The sequence below is a fragment of the Drosophila elegans genome, unplaced genomic scaffold (assembly GCF_018152505.1).
Source record: "Drosophila elegans isolate 14027-0461.03 unplaced genomic scaffold, ASM1815250v1 contig_208, whole genome shotgun sequence".
Lineage (NCBI taxonomy): Eukaryota > Metazoa > Arthropoda > Insecta > Diptera > Drosophilidae > Drosophila > Drosophila elegans.
In genome coordinates, this window is record NW_024545578.1 from 17,078,158 (window position 1) to 17,102,092 (window position 23,935).

At 48.3% G+C, this 23,935-nt stretch overlaps 5 protein-coding genes across 8 annotated transcripts; 3 read left to right on the plus strand and 2 right to left on the minus strand.

The window, feature by feature from the left end:
- Nucleotides 1-440: 440 nt before the first annotated feature.
- Nucleotides 441-9,763, plus strand: LOC108147446 (ubiquitin carboxyl-terminal hydrolase 47). 3 transcript variants are annotated; one of them, XM_017273971.2, is made up of 10 exons: nucleotides 441-696; nucleotides 3,868-4,088; nucleotides 4,151-5,823; nucleotides 6,019-6,406; nucleotides 6,465-7,382; nucleotides 7,449-8,429; nucleotides 8,491-8,617; nucleotides 8,713-8,783; nucleotides 8,843-8,976; nucleotides 9,041-9,763. In XM_017273971.2, the coding sequence occupies exons 2-10, from the start codon at nucleotides 3,900-3,902 to the stop codon at nucleotides 9,249-9,251; spliced, it is 4,692 nt and encodes a 1,563-aa protein (XP_017129460.1). In that variant the 5' UTR covers nucleotides 441-696; nucleotides 3,868-3,899; the 3' UTR covers nucleotides 9,252-9,763. The 3 variants fall into 3 exon arrangements, with proteins under 3 accessions (XP_017129460.1, XP_017129461.1, XP_017129462.1); XM_017273972.2 differs by lacking the exon at nucleotides 441-696 and adding an exon at nucleotides 1,790-1,885; XM_017273973.2 differs by lacking the exon at nucleotides 441-696 and adding an exon at nucleotides 3,677-3,787.
- Nucleotides 9,764-9,842: 79 nt separating this feature from the next.
- LOC108147448 (proliferation-associated protein 2G4) lies at nucleotides 9,843-13,469 on the minus strand. The gene is made up of 8 exons (XM_017273976.2): nucleotides 13,301-13,469; nucleotides 13,047-13,144; nucleotides 12,623-12,759; nucleotides 12,398-12,560; nucleotides 11,439-11,660; nucleotides 10,932-11,157; nucleotides 10,496-10,623; nucleotides 9,843-10,433 (listed from the first exon to the last, which is right to left on the minus strand). Exons 1-8 carry the CDS (start codon nucleotides 13,386-13,388, stop codon nucleotides 10,320-10,322), a joined length of 1,176 nt encoding a protein of 391 aa, XP_017129465.1. The 5' UTR covers nucleotides 13,389-13,469; the 3' UTR covers nucleotides 9,843-10,319.
- Nucleotides 13,470-13,951: 482 nt separating this feature from the next.
- On the plus strand, nucleotides 13,952-15,137 carry LOC108147449 (thioredoxin-like protein 1). The gene is made up of 3 exons (XM_017273977.2): nucleotides 13,952-14,390; nucleotides 14,454-14,737; nucleotides 14,797-15,137. The coding sequence occupies exons 1-3, from the start codon at nucleotides 14,025-14,027 to the stop codon at nucleotides 15,008-15,010; spliced, it is 864 nt and encodes a 287-aa protein (XP_017129466.1). The 5' UTR covers nucleotides 13,952-14,024; the 3' UTR covers nucleotides 15,011-15,137.
- On the minus strand, nucleotides 15,046-16,873 carry LOC108147447 (bifunctional coenzyme A synthase). The gene is made up of 2 exons (XM_017273975.2): nucleotides 16,239-16,873; nucleotides 15,046-16,179 (listed from the first exon to the last, which is right to left on the minus strand). The coding sequence occupies exons 1-2, from the start codon at nucleotides 16,795-16,797 to the stop codon at nucleotides 15,182-15,184; spliced, it is 1,557 nt and encodes a 518-aa protein (XP_017129464.1). The 5' UTR covers nucleotides 16,798-16,873; the 3' UTR covers nucleotides 15,046-15,181.
- Nucleotides 16,874-17,127: 254 nt separating this feature from the next.
- On the plus strand, nucleotides 17,128-23,810 carry LOC108147475 (ubiquitin carboxyl-terminal hydrolase 36). 2 transcript variants are annotated; one of them, XR_001774524.2, is made up of 5 exons: nucleotides 17,128-17,873; nucleotides 19,615-20,372; nucleotides 20,429-22,054; nucleotides 22,394-22,817; nucleotides 23,135-23,248. XR_001774524.2 is itself a non-coding variant. In XM_017274024.2 (4 exons), exons 1-4 carry the CDS (start codon nucleotides 17,552-17,554, stop codon nucleotides 23,531-23,533), a joined length of 3,105 nt encoding a protein of 1,034 aa, XP_017129513.1. In that variant the 5' UTR covers nucleotides 17,129-17,551; the 3' UTR covers nucleotides 23,534-23,810. The 2 variants fall into 2 exon arrangements, 1 of the variants encoding a protein (XP_017129513.1); XM_017274024.2 differs by lacking the exon at nucleotides 22,394-22,817 and having other exon boundaries at nucleotides 17,129-17,873; nucleotides 23,135-23,810.
- The last annotated feature ends 125 nt before the right edge of the window (nucleotides 23,811-23,935 follow it).

Below are 23,935 nucleotides of genomic sequence, written 5' to 3' on the forward strand. Positions count from 1 at the left end.
CTATTTTTAGCGGAAAAATATATCTGCAATACGAATTTAAAAATAAACGGTAAGATATTTTGTCTAGTGTTTTGAAGTTTTTTAAGGAAACAGTTTACATTCTCGTTTTTTTTTTTGTTGTAAAATCGGCTACTCGGTTTAATATTAATTCTTACTTAAGTAACAATTTTTTTATAGTTAAGGAATATAAAAATCATTTTTGCAAAAGCACTTAAATATTCTACGTTCGAAATTAAACAAATAAAACTAAAATTATTTTTTTTTTTTGGTTTTAATATTGCTTAGCTTATACATATTTGCTTTGAATTTAATTCAGGTGGTTCCCAAAACAAAAAAGCAGCACTGATTCAAGCCAAATAAATGCTAAGTGTTACCAGTGTGACCTTAAAACTATGGCCCCAAAAAGCGCATCTAGAGGTTTGCCATTTTGCCAGCGGCGACGGACAGTCACACTGGAGCGAGCAACTCTGGCAAAACAGCCGCAGCCGAACAACAAAAAACATTTGTAAAAATGAACCGACGAGCCTCGTATTAACCGCATTCAAAGTGCACCGAGAGGAAGCCAGCACGCAGGAGCAGAGCAGCAGGATCGGGATCAGAAAAGCAGGATCATTGTGCAAAAAACAGCCGCATTCCCCCCTCAACACCCACACACACAAACAAAACCGTATACCGCAGTATTTTCACACACTTGAGGTGAGTGAGATGGAGGTACACACATACACACACACACAAATATAGAGCGAAGAAAACAAGGCGCCCCTCGAAATTTGCGACATATGGACGCGACTCGCTAAGGACTAATTTCCAGCCCGAAGGACACCCATTTGGGGCCACTATTTGGGGGCCGACCCAAACCAACATATGCGTGTCACGTTCCACAGCAAAGCCTTGACCGATCGGCCCGCCCACCGACCACCGCCCACTGGGGTGTTGCGCAAACGAAGGCAGCCTTTGACCCTTAACCCCTTTCCCAAATTGAAATACAAATCCTTCGGCATGGCGCCAGTGGCCAGGATGTCGATGTCTCATTGCAGCAATTGCAACGGTGGCAGCAGCCTCATAAAAATAGTCATTCATTCCCGCAAATAGAGAGCTGGCTGCTAGCCGAAAGAGAGCAGCGCCACCGACATTAATAGCACTTTCGCTATAAACCCAAGCATCGCCTATATCCATTGAGTAATCTGACTGGGTTCTCGGGGCCTTTAAGTTCTCCCAGAGAACTACCCACCCACTGCTTTGTTCGGCGATAACCCTTATCAGTTGTAGTCCCTGAGTGGTCATTGCAGTTTGAAAAAGGGTATTGCATATAAGTTTATTATTAGTCCCTGGATATTGTGCGACTTAATTATTGATATCGCAGTTGCTAAAGCCCAACTATAGAAAGCTCTTCCAACAAAAAGTTCCTATAAGCCTAAAATTTTCAAAATAATTCTTGAATCTAATTGTAGTTACAGTTTAAAATAAGTACTTAGCAAAGTCCTTTTAAAAACAACAAAGGTTTTCCCATTAGGCTTAGTTTTCTTATAGCAATCAATAAAAATATAGTATATGGCTTTAAATGAAATTTTGATAAATACTTACATTCGAAATGTTCTTATCTTACTTAGTCCAAATCAATTATATGTCTAATTTTATTATTAGAAAAGAAATTAAAAAATGATTGTGGCTCCAAAAGTCGGCGTCAACATAAAGTGCATCCCCTATAAAGAACTAAAAAGTACCGCACTCAGCTAGGCGGCTATTTGCGAACGACCGGCCGCCAAATCGGGTGGGATATCTTCGGAATCGGAATCTCAATCGGCCAGTACACGCGTGAACTATGTCGTGCGCTGACGGCGCGGTCTTCTAGTTCGGAAAGATTTCAGCACACTCGGATCAGACGGTAAAACAGCCAGAAATCGTTGCATATAGAGCTCGGGCATATACACACTTATTCACACCACATTGGAAGCTCCAACTGAAGAACTGAAGTTGTACGAGGTCTAAGAATAGCAATCGTTTCGTAATGGAGATTTTCGTTCTCGAAAGTGCATTATATGACCAGAAATCCTGCGATTTCCGGCAGACAGCAGTCAGATCTCAGTCATCTCGTGGTTTTGTAGGCCACATAGATTTCGCAGTACCGAAATAGTTCAAAAATAGCACAAATATATGCGAGAATGAGCACTCTCCCTTCTGGCCCGCCAGATTGTCTATATGGCATAGATAACCCGCGATATCGGTTTCTGTAATACCCAACCAACACAAACATTGGCCGAAAGATCATCGCCGTCATGTAAATATTGAGTGGGGGCAATGGTGTTGAAAATGCCACACTATTCTGATGAACAGACATTCATCTATGAGTCTGTGTGCTTCTCTGAAAACCTTCGCGTTTACAAATAGCCAGATGTACGCGTATTTGAAACGCTCCCAAAGCTGTCTTATATCTGCCTCCTTTCGCCCCTTTATCTTGAATTTTGTGTGCTTTTTCCGAACGTTCCGATGTGTCGTTGTCGCTGTCGCCGCCTGTTTTTATTTTTAGCAGCACGGATTTCTTATTTTGATTTCTGCTGGCCGACGTGTATTAGCATTTTTGGATCCCCATCTCGCTCGCTCCCTTGCCGGGCTATACGGGTTGTGTTTGGACCATCCAACATGTGTTTGAACGGCAACTGCAGCGCATTCAAATCACGTCGTGGTGCATCCTCCATCGGGATTCCCAAAATATCTTGGCTGGCTGTGTGTTTTTGTGGATATTTCATTGCAGCGAATTGGAAAAACATAGCAATTGCTTGCGACACTAAATAAAATGCCGAGCAACTTACGTCTCATTAAATTAATAGCAACAAAATTAATTATAGAACCAATTGACAGGCATTTCTGAAGATTATAAATATTAATAAAATGCAAAGCATTATAAATGATCATTTATAAAAATGCAACATTTTCAGTATTGACTGAAAGTCAGAGAATATAACTAAGATGCCTGCTTTAATAAAACCATCTTATAATTATTCCCTATAGGTCAGCTATAGAATTAATTTAGAAAACGTCTGGAATGGATCAATTGCTATTCGCTGAATGATACCTATAATATCTATAAGTTTCCAACTTAAATCCACCATATGTTTTCCTTAAATCTGTCAAGCTGTACAAATATTTCTAGAATAATTTTCAGTCTTTCGCCTATGCTCCAATCGGTAATATTTTGTACATGTGGGTATGTGTGCCGCCCACTTGCAATTTGCGCACTGCCGGAATATGGAGGCGCCAGATATTCGGCCAGCACTTCCGTTACAATGTCGAGCAGGGACCCACAAAGAAACCCAGCCAACATGGAGCGATATTTGCACTGAAATTTATGCGTTCAGTACGCCCGATGATAATGACGTTGGTATCCAAATGGGGGCAAATAATAATTCCCGTAGCATCCTCCGGGGCCAACTGCTGGTCGGTTGTTTACGAAATTCCACTGCGCGTTAGTCACGACGTCGATTTTCGGGGGGCAGTCGATGCTCGATTGGGTGTACGTGCTATATCTGTATATATATAGACGGCAAATGGCGCTGGCCCGTACAAATAAGGCGCGAAAAGCGAGCCCGGAGCATGTCAATAGCCGTGGATAGGGAGGCGGGACGGATTTTGCTTGGTTTCTGCCGCTTTATTCGCGAATGAGGTCGAAAACAAGAAGATTTCGCAGTAATTTGGTGCTGGCCAGCTCTTCCTTATTTACTACGGGCCTCAGCTGTCCAAAAGAAGCATCGTCATGACCAGCAACTTGGCCACGTTGGAGACGTTAAAGGTGTCATTTTGTTAGAAAAACAAAAATCAATACAAAATTCATGAGTAAAGCTCAACGTTTCACTTTCACTCTGTCCGTAGGATTATCCCCACCAACACTCCGCAGACAGGACATGACGGACAAGGATAGCGAGCAGTGCACCGTGTCGGTCTTCGACCAGACTCCCGGCTCGGAGCAGAAGAAAATCAATGTTGTGGTTCGCTCCCACTTCACGGTGAAGCGCGTGATCGACCTGATAGGCACACAGTTTCCCTACGGGAAATTTGAGCTCCTGCTGCAACCACACGAAAACAAGGATCTGGTAAGGATTATCCCGAATTTAACTCTTAGAGCAGACCCTTTTACGAATTCCCCCGTTTTTAGGTTAACCTGAATGCCCTTGAATCCAAGCTTCTGTATGATGTGGATGGCTTTGAGCGCCAGCTAAAGAACCACTTGATTCTGCTGCCCTCCGGCAGCTGGGATGGCGACGTGACCAAACGCTTCGAGTTGCCCATCAAAAAGGTGGTGGTCAAGAAGGTCGTGAAGTCGGACGAGGCGAAGGCCAAGAGCCCAGCCACTGGCGAGAAGAAGAAACGTGTGGTTGGCGAGAAGACAAAGAAGAAGCCAGCCTCGGGCTCTGCCTCGCCAAACAAGACAAAAACCACGGTCGAGGACCCTTCGGCCAGCGCCAAACTAAGCGCTGGTTCGGACTCAAGCCCAGAAAAGAGTTCCAAGATCAAGGCAACTAAAGAAGATAGCCCCAAGGCCGTTTCAGAGGAAGCTCCCAAGGTCAGCCCAGAAGAAAGTCCCGAGGTATCTGCAGAGGCAGAGCAGAGCTCCAAAATCTCGTCTCCAGCGAGTCCCATTGCAAAGAAGGCGGCGAAAGTCACGACAACAGACGCCAGTCCCGAGTTACCGAGTCCCATCAAGCCATCATCACCAATAAAAGAACTGGACTGCGAACCGCTAGACTCGCTGAGCAAACAACAACTCTCCGAGCAGCTGCAGCTCTACCCACAAGCTAGAAACCTCATTTCGCCGGTGGACCTATTCATCTCGGATGCCGAGCAACTGTCTGACGACGACCTGGCCCTGGGCGCATCTGCTAGTCCGACTAATATGGGACCAGGCTACGATTTTGGAGCCCCCGCTGTTGACTTGGACGTGGAGGGCATAGCCGGTGAGGTGGATCTATCTACAATGGGACCAGACGATGGAACGGACCCGGCTCTCTCTAATTTCTATCGCCGCAAGTATGGTGGAGATGAGTTGCCAGCATGGCAGAGAGTCAACACCACGACTGCGGACTTTGTGGCCTCGGTCACGACGGAAGCTGAGGCCGAGGCTGAAGCTGAGGCAGAGACGACACGGCAGAAGAACGGTGGAGCCAGGGGCTATGTGGGATTGGTTAACCAGGCCATGACCTGCTACCTGAACAGTTTGCTCCAGGCGCTGTTTATGACGCCCGAGTTTAGAAATGCTCTGTACCGCTGGGAGTTCGACAACGACAACGAGGCCAAGAACATACCCTACCAGCTGCAGAAGCTGTTCCTTAACTTGCAGACGTCGCCCAAGGCGGCGGTGGAGACCACCGACCTGACCCGCAGCTTCGGCTGGGACTCGACGGAGGCCTGGCAGCAGCACGACATCCAGGAACTTTGCCGCGTCATGTTCGACGCCCTGGAGCACAAGTTCAAGAACACCAAGCAGGCCAATCTCATCTCCAATCTGTACGAGGGCAAGATGAACGATTACGTCAAATGTCTGGAGTGCAATACGGAGAAGACGCGCGAGGACACCTTCCTAGACATCCCGCTCCCGGTTCGGCCTTTTGGCAGCAGCTCCGCATACGGCAGCATCGAGGAGGCTCTGCGCGCCTTCGTCCAACCAGAGACGCTCGATGGCAACAACCAGTATCTGTGCGAGAAGTGCAAGAAGAAGTGCGACGCGCACAAGGGACTACACTTTAAGTCCTTCCCCTACATCCTCACGTTGCATCTGAAGCGCTTCGATTTCGACTACCAGACCATGCACCGCATCAAGTTAAACGACAGGTGAGACACCGTGGTAATTGATTTAATAGGAAACCAATAGGGTGTTACTAACATGTGTATGGTAACATACACCTAGTTTAACTGAGTTCTTTTGTTTGCAATGTTAAACAAGATAAATTGATTAGAGTCATCATATATCAATATTTCGACGATGATAGTCAAGCATCTCAATTCTTGTATTATTCTGCCTTTCAGAGTGACCTTTCCTCAGACCCTTAACCTGAACACGTTCATCAACCGGAGCGGCAACAGCGGTGAGGCCAACTCTCAGATGAACGGCACCGTTGACGATTGCAGCACGGCGGACAGTGGTTCGGCCATGGAGGACGATAACCTGAGCAGCGGTGTGGTGACCACAGCGAGCTCCAGCCAGCATGAGAACGACCTGAACGACGAGGACGAGGGCATCGACATGAGCAGCAGCACCAGCAAGAGCGCCAAGCAGGGATCGGGTCCGTACTTGTACGAGTTGTTTGCTATCATGATTCACTCGGGCAGCGCTTCCGGTGGCCACTACTACGCCTACATTAAGGACTTCGACAACAACGAGTGGTTCTGCTTCAACGATCAGAATGTTTCCACTGTAGGTTTTGCTTTACTTTTCAATGATTTTCGAAAACTGATGGACTTTCTATCCGCAGATCACCCAGGAGGACATCCAGCGCTCGTTTGGCGGACCGAACGGCAGCTACTACTCCAGTGCCTACACCTCCAGCACCAACGCCTACATGTTGATGTACCGGCAGGTGGACGCTAAACGGAACGAACAGGTCGCCAAGGTGGCCGACTTTCCGGAGCACATCAAAACGCTGCTGCCCAAGCTGCATTCGGAGGAGGAGACTCGCGTGACTCGCCTGGGCAGGCACATCACTGTTACAGACTTGGCTCTGCCGGATTTGTACAAGCCGCGCGTCTACTTCTACAATCCCTCACTGAAGAAGATGAAGATCACAAGGGTGTACGTGTCGCAGAGTTTCAACATCAACCTGGTACTGATGTCCGCCTACGAGATGCTGAATGTGGAACAATTTGCGCCGCTTTCGCGCTGTCGCCTGGTGGCCTACAACTCTGCAATGGACACGATTATCCAGTCGCTGGAGAGCTGCACAGATCCAAGCCTGACTGAACTGCGCGCCGCACAGAACTACAGTCTGGACTTTTTGCTTGAGTATCGGGCCGAGGACCAGGAATTCGAGCCCTACGCCCCGGACGGCATCACGTGGTATGTGTTTATGGTAGATCTATCGAGCATGGCGATGGACGGTCCCTTCCTGGTTTACTCAGCAGCGCGGGAGCGGGAGGCCAGCGACGCCCTTCGCCGCTCCATCGGCCTCCGTTTGCACATCAGCGAGCAGCAGTTCCTACTCGCCACGGTGCGCGGCACGGTGCCGAAAGCTTTCATGGCCTATGATCCCAATCCCACGCCCGAGGCGCTGCAGCACCTCCAGAACCTGGCCAACACCCAGTTCAAATCCATAACATACTTCTATCTGAACGTGCCCAATACGGATCCCGCCAGCCTTGAGATGCTGGGTGTGCCCAGTGTAGAGCCAGTCGAGGTAAGTTTTACAGATCCCAAGTGTTCTGTGTGACTGAGTCTAACTTTCTTGGGTTTCATTTTCCAGCCCGCCAGCGGTGGTGATGTGGTGGACGCCGCCATGATGAACGGCGTGGGATCCGGTCACGAGACGTCCAGCAATGACTGTGACTGGAGGCGCTACAAGCGGGATTTGCTGGAGCCAATGTCGCAGCCCAGTCCCAGTCATGGCCACGAGTCCAACTCGGAGGACAGCAGTCTGAGTGACGGGGACCGCACTCTGGTGGAGACGGAGAACCTGGCAAACCGCGGTGGTGGCGACAGCCAAGTCAGCTCCACCAGCCATTCGCCACAACTGTCTAGCCCCGAGGACGAAGCAGCCTCCCACGATGCCATGATGCGGGTGCACGCCTACTGCAATGGCAACGGTAGCTATGCGGCGGCCGATGTGGTTGATCCCCTGCTCCTGCCCAGCAGCACCAACCACTTCTTCCACGCCACAAAGATCGAGTGCGTGGATGTGGTGGGCAGCAATTCCAGTTCGGGCCACCAGTCCGACGAGGAGGCACAACTGCGTAGGCCGACGCGCGCCTACAAACTGCTGGTGGGCTCACACATGCGCATGGGCGCCTTCAAGCGCCACATCGAGGAGCTGATCCAAGTGCCCAGCGCCTACTTTAAGCTGCAGCGCAAGCACGACAATAACCTCTCCGGCAATCAGAACAACTCTCTGGTCCTGCTCACCGAGGGCGAGACACTGACTGTGGAATTGGGCAAGAATCTGGAGCCGGACGAGTTTAAGGCCAAGATTCACTTTCTGCGGCTGGCGGACGTGGACAACGAAACCTCTAAGTTGCCCTGCGTCTGTGAGTGGGTGTACAATGCCAACACCACCGCGGAGCAGGCCAAGAAGGATCTGGTGGCCAAGCTGCATCGCATTGACGCCAAGTATGCCACTCTCACTGTGGACAACTGCCGCATCTGGCTGAAGGGCGGGCGTATTCCGATCAAGATTCTGGCCAACGATGAGACGCTCTACTGCGACATGCGCTCAACCATCGCAGCGGAGGTGGGTTTATCTTTCTTACGATCGGGATGAAAGTTATAATTATTTGTTGGTGGCTTTGCAGTTCATTGTGCAGGAGTGCGAGGAGGGAGTCAATCCACAGCCCAAGGACGATTCACTGACCATATTCGTTAGGCGCTGGTGTCCGGCTAAAATGGAGTTTGGCAAATTCCAGGAAATTACTATGGACCGTAAGTATTTTTAAAAATCAAAATTTAAGAATGATGGAGTTTGTTTCATTCATATAATTTTAATAATGTTTTTTAACTCCATTTTTTTTTGACAGAGGACAGCGAAATCAGACGTTCATTATCAGAGATCAGCGACATCACTATAGACAAACTTAGCTATATGAAGGTGTGTACAATACCCTCTTCGGTAGATCTTGATCCAAACCTAAAACGCTTTCCTCGCAGGTGAACAGCAACTTCCCCTGCACAAGCATATCGGCGTTAAGCGTCAACGACTCCAGCAGCTGGTACTCGGTGCCTGCCACCCTGGACAAGTATCCGCTGAACACTACACAGACGGGCAACATTTACCTGTACAGGTGAGTACCTAAGAGGGGGGAGTGGAGATTATACGAAACTGAAACTGACAGAACTCACCAACAGAGATAGAAGCGTACCTGCGCGTGAGCTTTCGCTGGATGAGCGACGTCAGATGAACGCCAGGGAGAAGGCCCGCTTGGACCGGGTGGGTTGCGTGTCCACCACGCGGTACTCGCAACGGCGGGAACGCGCCCTAAAGATCTACCTGGACTCACCGGAGAAGTCGAGCAACGTGACCGCCTCGGCACCGATGGATGTGCATGTCGATAACTAGTGTGGCCCCGAGTTGAACACAGTCCTCGACCCAAAAACTAAAAAAGAGTACACCAAACTATGTATGTAGCGAGGACAGACAGACCATTAAATCTCAGATCCTGTTATAGTCCACGGCCACATATCCTGTCGGCTGAAAATGCTGGTCGTGTTTTCTATACATTGCCAGCAGCAATTGCGTATTTTGTTCTGTTGTTTATTTTGTTTGACGCAAAAGAAGGAAGTCGGCGGGATGGGCAGAGCGTACTGAATCGGACTGGACTGGACTGGACTAGACTAGATGGCACTGGATACGGGGTCAGTGGCTGGGGTGGCTGGATCAGCACTAAGCGACATTAACCATAACGAAGTTATTCTTGCAACTTTCGTAACACCAGAGTTCAAAGATGAGACTGTAAAATTTAAACTAAACATGCAAGAAATCTAAATTACAAATTGTATAATGTGAATGTGAACATCAAAACTAAATTAAAAGTATAAAATAAACACAACTCTCAAGTGCATTTATTACAATCACAAGCGTCTCGAATTCGATTAGACCCTGTGTCTGGGGCCCCAAGGAAGTGAGATAAATAACAAAACCCACTTGGCATTTATCGGTTGTTTTATAGAAAATGTTAATTTTATTTAATACCTACTACGCAGCGTTAATAACGTTTCTCATGAATTATATTTTAAGATCATTTTAGCGTTAAAATTGTTACAATTTGACGACAGTTCTTGCTTTGCTTTGCTTTTTCGTTGCGATGATGTTGAACAAACCGATAAACGAAGGCAGCTTATAGTAAAGGAAATAAAGAGGTAAAGTTGGAGCGGTACCACCGCCCTGCTGATGGATGGAGGATTTGTTGGGGGAAATGGTTCTGCGTTGTTATTCGCTGCTGCTGGTGTGAACAGGAATCCTCAAATTGTTGCCAGGTTCTGTTCTCTTCTGTTGTCAAAAAGGCTTTAATACGCAACGAATTCGATAGTAAAAAAACTGTAGAGCGGCAGCGGTAGGCAGCGCAATTGTTCACATTGTGGTTTCCGTTGTTGGGTTGGTGGTGCGGATCTGAATCAGCGGTCTGGTCTATGCCTTGGTCTCAACGGCCGGCGCCGTTTCCACCTTTGTCGCCGCTCCAGCTGATGCTTTCTTGCCCTTACCCTTGCCCTTGACGGGGCCCAAAGGCTGCGTCAGCAGGGTCTAAAAAAAGGGTGTTTTAAATAAGTACCTGTCGTGACATCATATAGGAAAAGTACACTTACCTTCAGCTCCTCCTGCGCAACGCTGTACTCGCTCACGTAGTTCTCCGCCTCGAATGGGATGCCGGTGACCAAGTTGACGCCGTTAGGCATGAGCAGAACCGTATGCTTGAACTGCGCCACAACCTCGGCTGCAATTCGAGAGAAAGCAATAGGTTGTTAACGTTTTGATATGAATTTTGGTTTCAAAGATTAATTAACAAGATTGATAGAAGCTTTAAACTTAGTTGTATAGATATAGATAAAGTAGTTAGTTAGTTGCAATTGTGACATTGGCATGTTCAGACAGAGGCCACACTGGGGCAACTGCTGAAGACGCCAAGGCCTGGGCTTTGTTCTAGCAAAATGTCTGGCCGTACCTAGCACCCGAAGGTGTACCAAATCCGGAATTAAGTTTTGCCAACGATATAATAGAAAGAATGCTCAATATCACACTTACATGGCTTCTCATACAGCACTTGGAAGGGCTCAATCATCTTGTGCGAGACGCACTCGACGACTCCCATGCGAGCCTTGGTCTCCTCCTCGAAGCTGCGGATGTTGAATGGCATGTTTCCGTACTTGGTTTTCACCTCTGCCAGCAGGGCGCGGGAAGCCTTCAGCTTGAGCATGTAGTTCTCCTCAGACTTCTTGTAGATGGAGACCTTGGTGTCCTTCTCGCGTCCCTGCAACGAAAATACGAAAGCTAAGCAATTGTTTTCTGGCCCATCCATTGGGAATCTTCGCATCTCTTTGGCGTTCTCAGATCTCATAATCTAGCTATCTTCGGACAACAGCTGGCTGGACATTGGTGTCTACGCGTGCCGAGCTTACAAACAAAAGCCCGCCAAGCATACGAGATGCTTACGCAACAAACTCCTCACTCCAGCCTAGTCAGCCTCAAGCGCGTGTTTTTAATCATTGAACAAAGAGGAGAAAAGATGGTGTCTTTTGCTGGATTACTAACCACTCCTTCGCCGGTGCTGACGATGACATCGATGGCATACACCTCGTACGTGTCGAAGGTGCACTTCTCATGCTCCTTGCGCTGCGCCTCGCTAGGGTTCTGTATGATCGTCTTCTCACCGTCAATTTTGAACTGCTTCAGCTCGTGACTAAGCATGCCCTCGATGGGCTTGCACTTGTACGACTCGCTGATTTGTTGCACGGCATCGGTGAGGGAGTAATTCTGTTAGAAAAAAAAAGGTTTAAAACTTAATCTTCGAGTTCAAGATCAGTATAATAAACTAGTGCATTAATGTTAATTGTTCTTATTTACAAATAAAAATAAAGCAATTTAAAAAACCGCTACAGAGATAAAGAAAACCTTTCGACTTGGCAAAGGCAATTGAAAGATATGCCATACTCAATCACCTATCTTAGCATTTACTAGATAAAGCACATATAATAGAGCAATCATAAATCACTAATCGGAATTCTCGATGCGATTGTGGACAACTTTAAAGACCGAACATTTCTGAAATATAAACTTGTTCAGTTCACGAAATCGACACTGCTATTCTGTGCAGGCGTTGAGCTGTACTGAGCCATGGTTTAAGCAGCAGCCAATCCGTTGCCTGCAGAATACAATTCTAGCCTACTCTGTAGATGTGGACAACTATAAAGACCGAACATTTCTTTGCAATAAACTTGTTCAGTTCACGAAATTGACGCGTTTTTTTCCGCAGGCGTTGAGCTGAACTGTGCCAAGGTTCGAGCACCAGTCAATCCGTTGCCTGCAGAAGATGTAACCATGTGGACAACTGGCATGGGGCAACCAGCCCTAAATATTAGGCCAGAGCAAATATCAGCTGCCAACTGATCTTCGCAAGTGTTGAGACGTTCAGTCGCGTGGATAAATGCGCCAGACAATCCGTTTCTTGCGAGGACTAACTACGGATTATTTAGAACTTTTGGCGGACTTACAGTGGCGCCGGACTTTAGCAGCCGCAGGGCAGCCTGGACAGCCCAGTAGGCAGCGAGGATGACATCGGCCTGGCGACCACTGATCTTCTCATTCGCTCTAGCGCCAACCACTATTGTGTGAGCTGCCACGGCAATGAAACCATCAATGTGGGCGCCCAAGTCACTATAGAGCAGGAAAACGAAGAATTTAGGTTTGGGATAAGCCAGATAAGAGGCAAGACTTACATTTTAACCACATCGCCGGCCTTTAACGTGTAGTCCGTATCGTTTTTGGCTGGCGAGAAGTGGCAGACACAATTGTTGACGGACAGACAGGTGGGAAAGGCAATGCCCTTCTTCAGGTCTTTCTCCTTTTTGTATACCTGTCGAAATAGAGGGATTCATGTTAGTTGGGTGCTACCTTCGACCAGTAATCTCTGAACGGGTCTAGGCTGTCCTCAGATCTCATAATCTGTGAATCCTTGGGACCGAAAGGCGAGCCCACAAGCCGGGCACGTGGATAATTGAAATACCCGCGAGCGCCTGGCGACCACGGAGTGATCGCCATTCCACACAGCACATGGCTCGCCTTTGGAATACCCTCAAAGGTGTGTTTCTTAATCATTGGACTGGGTATTTAGCGTCTGAAACCCGGGTGGTTTCCACTTACTTTGCCGGTCTCCTCGGTGAGCTGATTGTCGCCCTGGGTGCAGATCTCCCGCACGGAGGCATCCACCACACAGAGTCCAATTACCGCCTTGAGGGTTTCTAAAATTAAACAGACAGACGGGGTCCAGAAATAGGCGGATTTATCAACGCGTGGCGTAAAAGGGAAAGCGGCATTTTTTATTGTGTAAGCGCCACGTAGCAGCGCCTCCTGGAATCAACGCTTTCCCCTCACGCACTTCGGGCAGCAATACTCACTGTTGACGATCTCGCCGGCCAACTTGTACTTGGTCACAACCAAATCCTCGGCGATGGTCTTCTCGGGCTCCTTTTCCACATCTGCCATTGTGCACACTCTCGAATTTTAAAATGGCGACTTTAATGAAAATGCGACTGACTGAAACACCACGAGGTAAAGCTAGTGTGGCCAGGTAATGCCCAGGAATCGATAGTATCGAAGGTTCCAGAAGCGTGGCCAGTGGGCCTGCCTCTTAACAATTTTAAGCCATGACAACCCTAATAGTAGAGCGCGAGATTAAAATTAAATTGGTAAAAACTAAAACCAAACTAAGCCCGTGGCTAGCAAAACGAAAAACTTCATACAAAAAATTACGAAACTAATTTCTTTGGAAATTACAAGTATAAAGCCATCGATCTTTTCATAGTTTTTCGCACATTCGACAACAAACAAAATAATTCGACAATTTGAATTCAAGATAGTTCAAATTCAATCCAAAAAATAATTTTAAGTTTTTCTCAGTTTTCAACGAAAATGTGGTTGAATATCTTAAAACTGGTTGTGTACAACAAATTTATATACACTCTTAGTTTAATTATTTAGTAAATTAAAGTCATAGATAATTTTATTTTAAGTTTATTATAATATTTGTAGCTGGTCACACTGAAATTAGATGCCAGTCATCTTTTTGTTGTCGCTTCGGAAATTCGCATTTAAAACCAATAATATTTTATAATTATCGCCATGTCCGTGCGCGTGATCAATGATGAGTCCCACTTCCAGGCGGAGCTGGCACAGGCGGGCGTTCGCCTAGTGGTAGTGGACTTCACGGCCACCTGGTGCGGTCCCTGCCAGCGGATTGCCCCCATTTTCGAAATGTTCCCGAACAAGTACCCGAAGGCGATCTTCCTGAAGGTGGACGTGGACAAGTGCCAGGATACGGCCGCCGGCCAGGGCGTTTCGGCCATGCCCACATTCATCTTCTACAGGAACAGGACCAAAATCGACCGCATCCAGGGAGCGGACGTCAACGGACTGGAGGCTAAGATCCAAGAGCACATCGGCACCAGTAGTGGTGAGGATGCCGGCGAGGACTACGGCCAGGGCTTGGTAGGGTTATCCTGATTTTCAGACCACCCAATACACTTAAAGCTTTGTTCGTTCACCAAATAGATGGAACTGAATACTTTCATCTCGAAGCAAGAATGCGAGTGTCTCAACGAAGCCGATGACCATAACTTAAAGCATGCCCTGGCCTCCGCCGGCGGCTACCTGCAGTCCGACTGCGATGAGCAGCTCATCCTCTCCATCACCTTCAATCAGGCCGTCAAGATCCACTCGTTGAAGTTCAAGGCGCCTTCGCAACTGGGTCCCAAGGATGTCAAGCTGTTCATCAACCAGCCGCGCACCATTGACTTTGACATGGCCGAGTCCATGACCAGCGTGCAGGATTTGAGGTGGGCTTTACCTTAACCACTTTCCATTTCCTCGGCTTATTGTTTGAACCACTTTGCAGCCTGGCTGAAAAGGAGCTGGAGAACGGCGTTCCTGTCAATCTGCGCTACGTCAAGTTTCAGAACGTGCAGAACATCCAGATTTTCGTGAAGAACAACCAGTCGGGTGGCGATGTAACGCAGATCGACTACATCGGCTTCATTGGCTCTCCCATCATGACCACCAAGATGAACGACTTCAAGCGGGTAGCCGGCAAGAAGGGCGAGAGCCACTAGACTACCCACTAGGATTCCAATGAAAATTTCAGCGATTTCCCAATGACGTCCCGGAGCTTCTCTTTAACTTTCGACTTACAAATAAGCAATGTACAACAAATGCATAAAAAACCATACAAAAAAATAAGGTTCAACAATGGTTATCTCAGGTAACTTGAATATCAATTAGTGTTAGAGACTGCTCTGTTGCGAGTCCAGTTCCTTGGTGAGCATTCGCCAGGCCCGCTCCGCCTGTTTCTGGGTGAAGTCGTGATCCCATTGTGAGCTGAAGATAACGTGAGACTTGGCCACTATCTCCGTGTTGGGCACCTGACTGGACAGTCGCTTCCTAGCCTCCTCCTCACTGAGGTTGTTGCGATTGATAATTCTACGAACAGCCTCTTCGGGCGGCACAATCATGGACCAAATCTCATGGCAATTGGACTCCCAGCCCGCACGCAACAGTATCGCAGCCTCCAGGATCACCACACGGGGCACTTCGGCCTGGGAACGAAGTGCATCTAGTCTTCTATTGATCTCAGCGATAAGTTCCGGCCAGACGATCCCATTGAGGGTCTGCAGCTGCTTGGGATCGGCAAATACCAAAGGCCCTAGTTTCGAACGATCTATCCGGCCGTCTGCGGCTACAATGCCCTGTCCAAAATGCTGCACAATCCGTTCGTAGCACACCTGACCCGGTTCATATACATCGTGCGCCACCTTGTCGCAGTCGATGACATGGGCGCCCATTCCGCCCAATCGCTCGGCCATCTTACTCTTGCCGGAGGCGATGCCACCTGTTAATCCAATGATATGGGGGCGCGACGGAAGCTGTGGTCGCTGATCCGGTCTTCGCCAGCGAGTGCCCAGCAAATCAATCCGAGTGTTACTCGAGCTGACCTTCGTCTCGTGGATGCCGTCATGCACGTTGCTCTCCACAATATCGATTACGAAGATTTCCAGCTCCCTTAGCTGCTTGGCGGAGCGTATCTCATTGACCTTTTGACCACCCCTCAGGGTTTCCGCACTGACCACAATCATGTCCAGATCGGGATCCACTTGCGTGGGTCCGAAGGGATCGTCGATCGGCACTATCTCGTACTGGAGAGTGCTGTCTATGTCCATAAGGAAATTTCTTAGCCGGGCAATACGCTCCTCCACGGGCAGTATCAAATCCGGCAAAGTCTTGCCTGCAGATAGCAAAGGCCATTTAGATAAGAATCTTTTTGCCGAATCATCCGTTTCTTACCCTTCGTCATGGCTGAGGTCGTCACGCCCACAACCAGACGTTTGCAGGTGCGCAGTACCGCCTGGGTGAGGAATATCTTGTGGCCCAGGTGGATGCGATCGAAGGTTCCGCCAAGGACAACCGAGGGATACATCTTCGGAGCCTGCAAGGCGTCCTGTTGGTCTCTTAAATCGGAGATAGGTGAGTCTTCCAGGAAGATAGTGGGCTTGCTGATGTTGAGATCCGCCCGCAACTTGTCGCACAGTTCCGGATGATGTGCATCCGAAAATATCAAGTCCACTGGCTGGCGCAACTTCAAGGATCCACTGCTTCCTGGCCGGAGTGGCGAGACAAGTACCCGTAGGTCCAGTTGGTTGCCCACATAACTGCTGCTGTTCGCATAGAGCTGGGAAATCAGACGACCCCAAACCGGAGGATCCGGTAGATTTGGTGACGTTGTGGACGTTGACCCCGCCACATTCAAGTGGATGTACAGGGAATTCACGTACTTCTCGATGGCGTGCAGGGATTTTCCAAGGTGCTTGATGTTAGACACCACCAGTAATCCTGTTGAGGCCATGGTGTCTATTGATCGGGAATAATTCAATTCCAGCTCAGTTCAACAGTTGCATCAACATTATAACGCAGGGTTGTCGGATGCATTTAAAATTATCGATATCTACTGATAAGGCTTTAAGATACCGATAACATTAAAGATTTAAATTACTAATTTTGTTTATGAATTTTGTTAACTATGCTTACTAAAAATGTCCAACGTTTTTGTATTAAAATATTTTTATTAAATATATTTACATATATGTATTTTATATAAAACGCACTAGGACATTTCTCTACCCCGCATTACCTAGCGCGTCAATTGACCATTCGCCCCGAGTTGGCATCCCCAATCACGAATATGGTGCGAAAAGAGAATCCGCAGTCGGAAGAAACACGAGGGAAGGAATCGTCATTATTTTCGAAAGCAGACTTTGCGTCTTAAAATGTGCCGCGTTCAATACTGAACCAAATCGATTAGCAAATGCCTGGGCTCCAAACGTAATGTTCAGTTTGCCAACTAAACAAAACGCAGCGCGGACTTAACGGAGCCTGAAAAAGATTGTGTCCGAGTGCGTTAGTGTGCGTGTGTCGGTGTCGCAGTCGGTGTGGGAATAAGAAGCAAAGTGAGAAAGAGAGGAGTGAGAAAGGGGAGAGAAGTGGGCAGAGGAGGATCTTCTGCAGGATCTTCGATGCACATTAGCTAACTGGGCGAATGTCGTAGTGGTCCACCTGGTCCACCCCACCTACACAAAATTCCACCACAAATTCCCAGCAGGATGCCCATTTCGATGGCCGTGTGTGAAACGGCGAATGTCGTCAACGCAGCTCTGCGAGAGTCCCTTGGCGCGTCGTCCTCTTCGACCGACCAGGCCAAAACCGGCGAGGATTCCGCCGGCAACCTACAAAACCACATCGTGGCCAATGCCAAGCGCATCCTAATGGCCAAAATTGAATACGAGGAGGTGCCCAATTTCCACGAATCGGTGCTGGAGAACCTCAAGTCCAAATACATTGTCATCAAGCCTGGAAACCCAGGCGCCATCAATGGTTTTGGTGGTAAAAACAACACAGGCAAAGTTGTGGGCGCAAATGGACATGGTGAGTAAAGCTAAAAAAAAAAAAATCAAAAGTTGCCTGCAAAAGTGGCTTTTCTTCGTCTCCGCCTTCGTCTGTGTTTCTTCTTTGTGTGGCAATTTGCGCAATCTTCCATGTGCTATACATATCTATGTATGTATGTATATATATATGTGTATATATATATAGATATATCCTCCCGTTTGTTTTTGCCAAGTCTTTTGGGGAATATCCGTCCACAAATCACGTGTGTTGTTTTTCCGCTAACGTTTTATTTTTTGTGCTCTGCCTGCATCTGCCGGCAGTGCAGTCGGCGTTGGCAGAGCAGCATACCTGTACTTTTTAGGCGCTGTGTGCATGTGTGCGTGATGGCGTACGTGTAAACAGAATGCAAAGGAATACGCGGAAAAAGCAAAACAAGTACAACGTTGCAAAGAGTAAGCTGGAAAGGCAACAACACAACTCCCAGTTTCTGATTCACAGAAGTTGTGGCGGAAAAAAACGTGCTGCCTTTTCAGCGGCAAATAATAAAAGAAGGCAAAAGCACGAGGGCTCCACTTGATAGTTCCGTCTCTTTTCTCCGCACACATGGCCAGCGCCAGCGGTACTTTTATTGGCTTTGTTTTTTTATATGCGGTAAATGCGTCGCAATCTGCTTGGGTGTGATAAAAAAACGAGCGCAAACAAAAGCGATTGCAGGCGTGATTCACACGGAACAGGAAGTGGACACAAAGCCAAGAAGAACAAACTCTTACAAGATGATTTTTTTTGGCCTGGTCAATGCCTTGAACACAGTTACAAAGGCAACAAATAAAGGGGAGCAGAGAGTCTACAACAACCACTGTTAGGTCGCGCCAAAAATTCAGTTGGCAACACTGTGCTATCTCAACCCCCGCAAGTCAAAGCAGGACAACTATATATTCGGAGCAGACGCACTGTCTGGTCTGGTAATCGCCATCCCTTTCACACGCTTGCTGTTATCAGCATAAATGCTCTTCTTCTGCCAGTCGTTATCTCGCTCACACGCTCGCTGTTATCAAAGATATGAGTAGTGTTGGGTAACAACTAGGTTTTACTACCTAGGTACGTACCTAAAAACTCATTTTAAGTACTTTTTGATTAGTCTAAACCTGAAAAATCTGGACTAGTTTTTAAAGTAACATGGTATTTGAAATTTGTTGAACAACAGAACAAGACTAGCCGTCAGAAACATTGTTAAAATACTTGACATTCCAACCAATTTTATATCAAATGTTTCTTTACATAACAAAAAAAAGACTAACAAAATTCTAGAATAATTCTAACATAATAAATGTATAGCTTTATTATCCATTTTGTTTCTTCGTGGAATTTTTTTTGCTAAAAATCTGTTTATTTTTATTTTCAATTAAAATAAATCTATTTGGGTTTGTGAATCTTAAATCGTTACTTCGGTATTATGTTAAATGTAGAAAACATTATCTAGGTACATTACACTTGCACCTTATCCAACACTGCGCATAGGTGATGGTGAGAGTGTGTGCGAGTGTGTGTCAGCAGTTTCCACAGCGAGAACAGCTCGTGTTATTTTTATTTTAGTAGCACGGCACACAGGCAGGGAGCGAGTGAATATTTATTAAGATCTCTCTGGACGCTCGATGCATTATGACTGTGATAACGGTGGACGGGTTTGCCTTGTGGCTGCTCTACAAACTGCTCGTGTTGCCTTGCTTCTTCGTCCTATGGCACGTGCTTAAACTGGCTACCAACCTCTTTCCCCTTACAGACAATAACGGCGGCGGTCGCAAACAGCCGGAGCACCCCAACAATCAGTCACACCACAACAACCACAATCATGCAAATCCTACAAACAATCCCAATGAGCTGCCCAAACCGAAAAGGGTCCTGTATCCCCGGGAGAATATCCGCATTGGCTGGAAGCAGTCAGAGCGCAAATGGCAGGTGGGAACGGGCATGATCAACGTGGGCAACACTTGCTACCTCAACTCCACGCTCCAAGCGCTCTTACACATCCCCGCTCTAGCCAATTGGCTCGTTTCCGAGCAGGCTCACCTGGACAACTGCAATGTGGCCGAGTCCGGTGGCTGTTGCATCGTTTGCGCTATGGCCAAAACCCTGCTGGCCACCCAGAGCAATCAATCGGCCGTCAGGCCTTTCCTCGTCTACTCGAAACTGAAGCAGATCTGCAAGCACATGGTCGTCGGTCGGCAGGAGGATGCGCACGAGTTCCTCCGCTTCCTGGTCGAGGCCATGGAACGAGCCTATCTGATGCGTTTCCGCAACTACAAAGAGCTGGACCAACTGGTGAAAGAGACGACGCCGCTGGGACAGATATTCGGGGGCTACTTGCGCAGTGAGGTGCGCTGTCTGAGCTGCAGCCACGTGTCCATCACGTTCCAGCACTTCCAAGATCTGTTGCTCGACATACGTAAGGCGGACTCGTTGGAGGACGCCTTCGATGGACACTTCTCGCGGGAGCGGCTGGAGGATATGGGCTACAAGTGCGAGGGCTGCAAGAAGAAGGTGCGTTTGTTTGTTCTTTATTTTCTAGATCGTGTTTCTAAATGTATTACTTCCAGGTTTCTGCCACAAAGCAGTTTTCCTTGGAGCGAGCTCCCATTACGCTTTGCATCCAGCTAAAGCGCTTTTCTATGATCGGCAACAAGCTGACCAAGCAGATCTCCTTTAAGCCACGCATAGATCTGAGCAAATATGCTGCCCGTTCGCCTGCGGCTCAAGCGCAGCCGCTTACCTACCGTCTGGTCTCGATGGTCACCCACTTGGGAGTGTCTCAGCACTGTGGTCATTACACTGCCATCGGATCCACAGAGTCGGGCAGCTACTACAACTTCGATGACAGCTATGTCCGGCCCATCGCCATGCAGAGTGTCTGCAACACAAATGCCTACATCATGTTTTACGAATTGGACCTCTCACAGGCTGCCAGTCCTGCGGCCGTCAGGCCTAATGGAGTGCGTCACACCAACGGTCACAGTACGCCAGTGCCGGCGACGACTGTGTCTTCGCCCTCGCCAACTCGTTTCATTGGTCCCCAGTTGCCGCCCGGCGGGATCAATGGCTATAGCAATGGCAGTGCCCAAAAGACCGCCATCCAGTTCAAGCAGCACCACCAGCAACATCAGCAGAACGGTCTCCAACTGGGGACCGGAAACTTTCAGGACTCTGCGAAGGCTTTACTGGTTGGCGCACACGCTAAAGGCGAAGCTACTCCAGGTCCCACTGCAAATGGTAACAAAAGTTCCTCTACCAGCAGCAACAACCACAAATCAATAAACCAGCAACAATATCTGCCAATCTCCTCGGAGGATGAGGACAGCGACGATGAAATGAAGTCCAGGCCAACGACAGCCCAGCTGCCGAGCATGCCCAGGATGACGGAGGACCACACGGAGAAGCCAAAATCGCCGGTAAAGGTCCAAGTTAAGACCCCCGTAAAAACCCCGCTGAAGAGCTTAGTGCCCTACGAATCCGCTTCCGAGGAGGAAGAGGCACCACTGCCCAATCCCCGCAAACGTTCAAGTGGGGAAAACTCAAGCGAGTCGGACCAGGAGTCTGTACCGGTTAATGGTCACAGCAAGACCAATGGCTCTCTAGCGAACGGGTCTGTCTCGTCATCGGTTCACGTTAACAACAGCAAACAAAAGACTGATGCCATAGATGAGATCTTTAAGAGCCTGAAAAAGTCAGCGGATAGTGAGGATGACGACGATGAGGAGGAGCCGAGCATCCAGCTGACCAATGGCTGGCACCCACAGAAGCAATCGCAGTCGCTAAGCAGAGCACCACCCTCGCCCAAGACGCCACCCTCGCCTGCAGTCATCAAATCGAAGACGGGTATCTGGAAAGTTACGCGAAACGATGAAGCTGATGCAGAAGACGATGACGATGATGAGATCGAGGAGGCGCCGGCAACCAAAGTCCAGTCGCCGACCAAGACCCATCGTAACCCCTTCGCCAGTAGCAAACCCTCCACGGACTCACCCACAACGCCTGGCGCCAAGCGCCAAAAGTTGCTCAACGGCAGCGCGGTCAAGTCGCACCAGCAGCCAAGGGTGGGCAATGGTTACCAGAGCGAGGCCACCTCAAATGGAAGTACCATTAACGAGCTTCTGAAGCAATCGCATCGTGGATACGGCTCCTCGGTGCTCAGTTGGAACGGCAAGCCAGCGGAGCTTGAAAAGGAGGTGAGTTCGGGGAGCAGTCTTTAAAGTAGCGCATAGTGAAATCTTTCTTAAGGGGTTTTTTCAAATGCAAAGTTGCGGTTTAAATAAGATTGAATTCCCGTTACATTTTCAATTGTTAAATGTTAATTTAAAGTTGCATTCTTATTCCGATCGCAACTGCTTGCATCTTAATTTTAAATTTCATTCTTTGACTGGTTTTTTGGCCTAACTTCTTTATTTTCCTTTCGATGTATGTCGTTCGCTTAGTTGTTGCATGAAATGCGATTGGATTGCGTTGATTTACTAAACGAACTTGTTTGTAATTTGCATTTGTTTCCACATTATCCCCCATTCATTTAGCCTTTTGAGTTGGTTTGTGCGAAACGGATAGCTGGTCACGGCAGTGTGGATGGCAGCGATATCGTCGAGAACTCGGCAGAAGTCGACATCGCCAGTGGGAGTGACAGTAACGTGATCGTTTTTACAGTAGCAGTATCAGACGCTGGCGCTGACGCACCCGATCCGGATCGTCTCGAGGACGGCCGGTAGGAGGCAGAAGCGGAGGCAAAGGCGAGAGACCCTTTCTGTTTCCCCACAAAGCACACACAATATACAAACAATACGATTACCCCGAATAGTCTGTGATTGCGTTGACGGTATCCGTTCGTTCCCAACCGGACGGATTCCGCAATGCGGCCCCTCCCGTTCGCCAAGCGTTAAGAGTGTATAGAGAGTTGCAAGAGTCTGTGCGTGAGGGAGTGACAATGACTGCACCAGAGCCTAGGTAATTCACCGGATGTCTCCGCACCCGTGCAATGAAGCTTATGATTTGACTGCTGGCCGCGGCACGTTCTTTCTTTCTTTCCCCGCCTGAAACGCCATAAATTCAACCGTGCCGTTACCGTTTTGCCTGATAACCTGTCACCGTGAACAGTAAACCGTAAGCCACTCACCCATTTCGAATACAATATGCATCCCAGTGTTTTTTTCGTGAGCGTTCCAAACCTCATCTGCATAAGCTTCATTACCAAGCGCATGCCAGCCTTTCCATTCACAAGGTTCGAACTCCACCTTAATTGTTGAATATTCTGTTTTCTGCAGCTACTGGTGGACGCGCGTGAGCAGCGGCAGCGGGACCTGGATGACGATGAGGAGAACGAGATGGATCGTGGGAGGCAGCGCAAGGTGAAGTCTGGCGCGACCAAAGGCAACAACAGCAGCAATGCCAGCAACAGTACGCCCGGCTACAATCCATTTCAGGAGTACGAGGGCCAAAAGCGCTGGAACAAGAACGGCGGCGGAGGTGGCTTTCCGCGTTTCTACAACCAGAACTTTCGCCAAAACTTCCAGCAGCGCAACAAGTTCAAGTTTAACCGCTTTGGCGGACCGGGCAGCGCCAAGTTCCAGCAGCAGCGAGCCCTGCAGCGTCACCTGGCCGCCGGCGGTGGCTTCAGCCGGCGACAGCCAACGGCACAGCAGCAGCAGCAGCAGCAATCCTAACTGGATGCGGACAGACGAGGATCGAGAGGAGACGGAGACGTCGATGAGACTGCGGCGTGTGCATTTGTTATTGGATTTCGATTTCGCATGAGTTTTGTAAACGTTTTTTAACTGCTGATGAACATATTAGAAGTAGGAGTAGGCGTAGGACTGTAAGCTATAAGCTAGAGCGTAACTGTTGCCCCCAGATCATCCAGAACCTTCATCCGCGCCCCAGCACGGCCCCATTAACCTAAGCCTATGATTAAGTAAGAAAAAAAAGGAATGCGAAAACCTGTTTGGCATTTTTTATTTATTGTGTTTGGCAGCATTACGTTTGGATACATTGGAGCGGTAACCCTGCATCCGCTAGGAAGTAAGGTTACCGCTCTAATGGGTCACTCACAAGGTTACCGCTCTAAT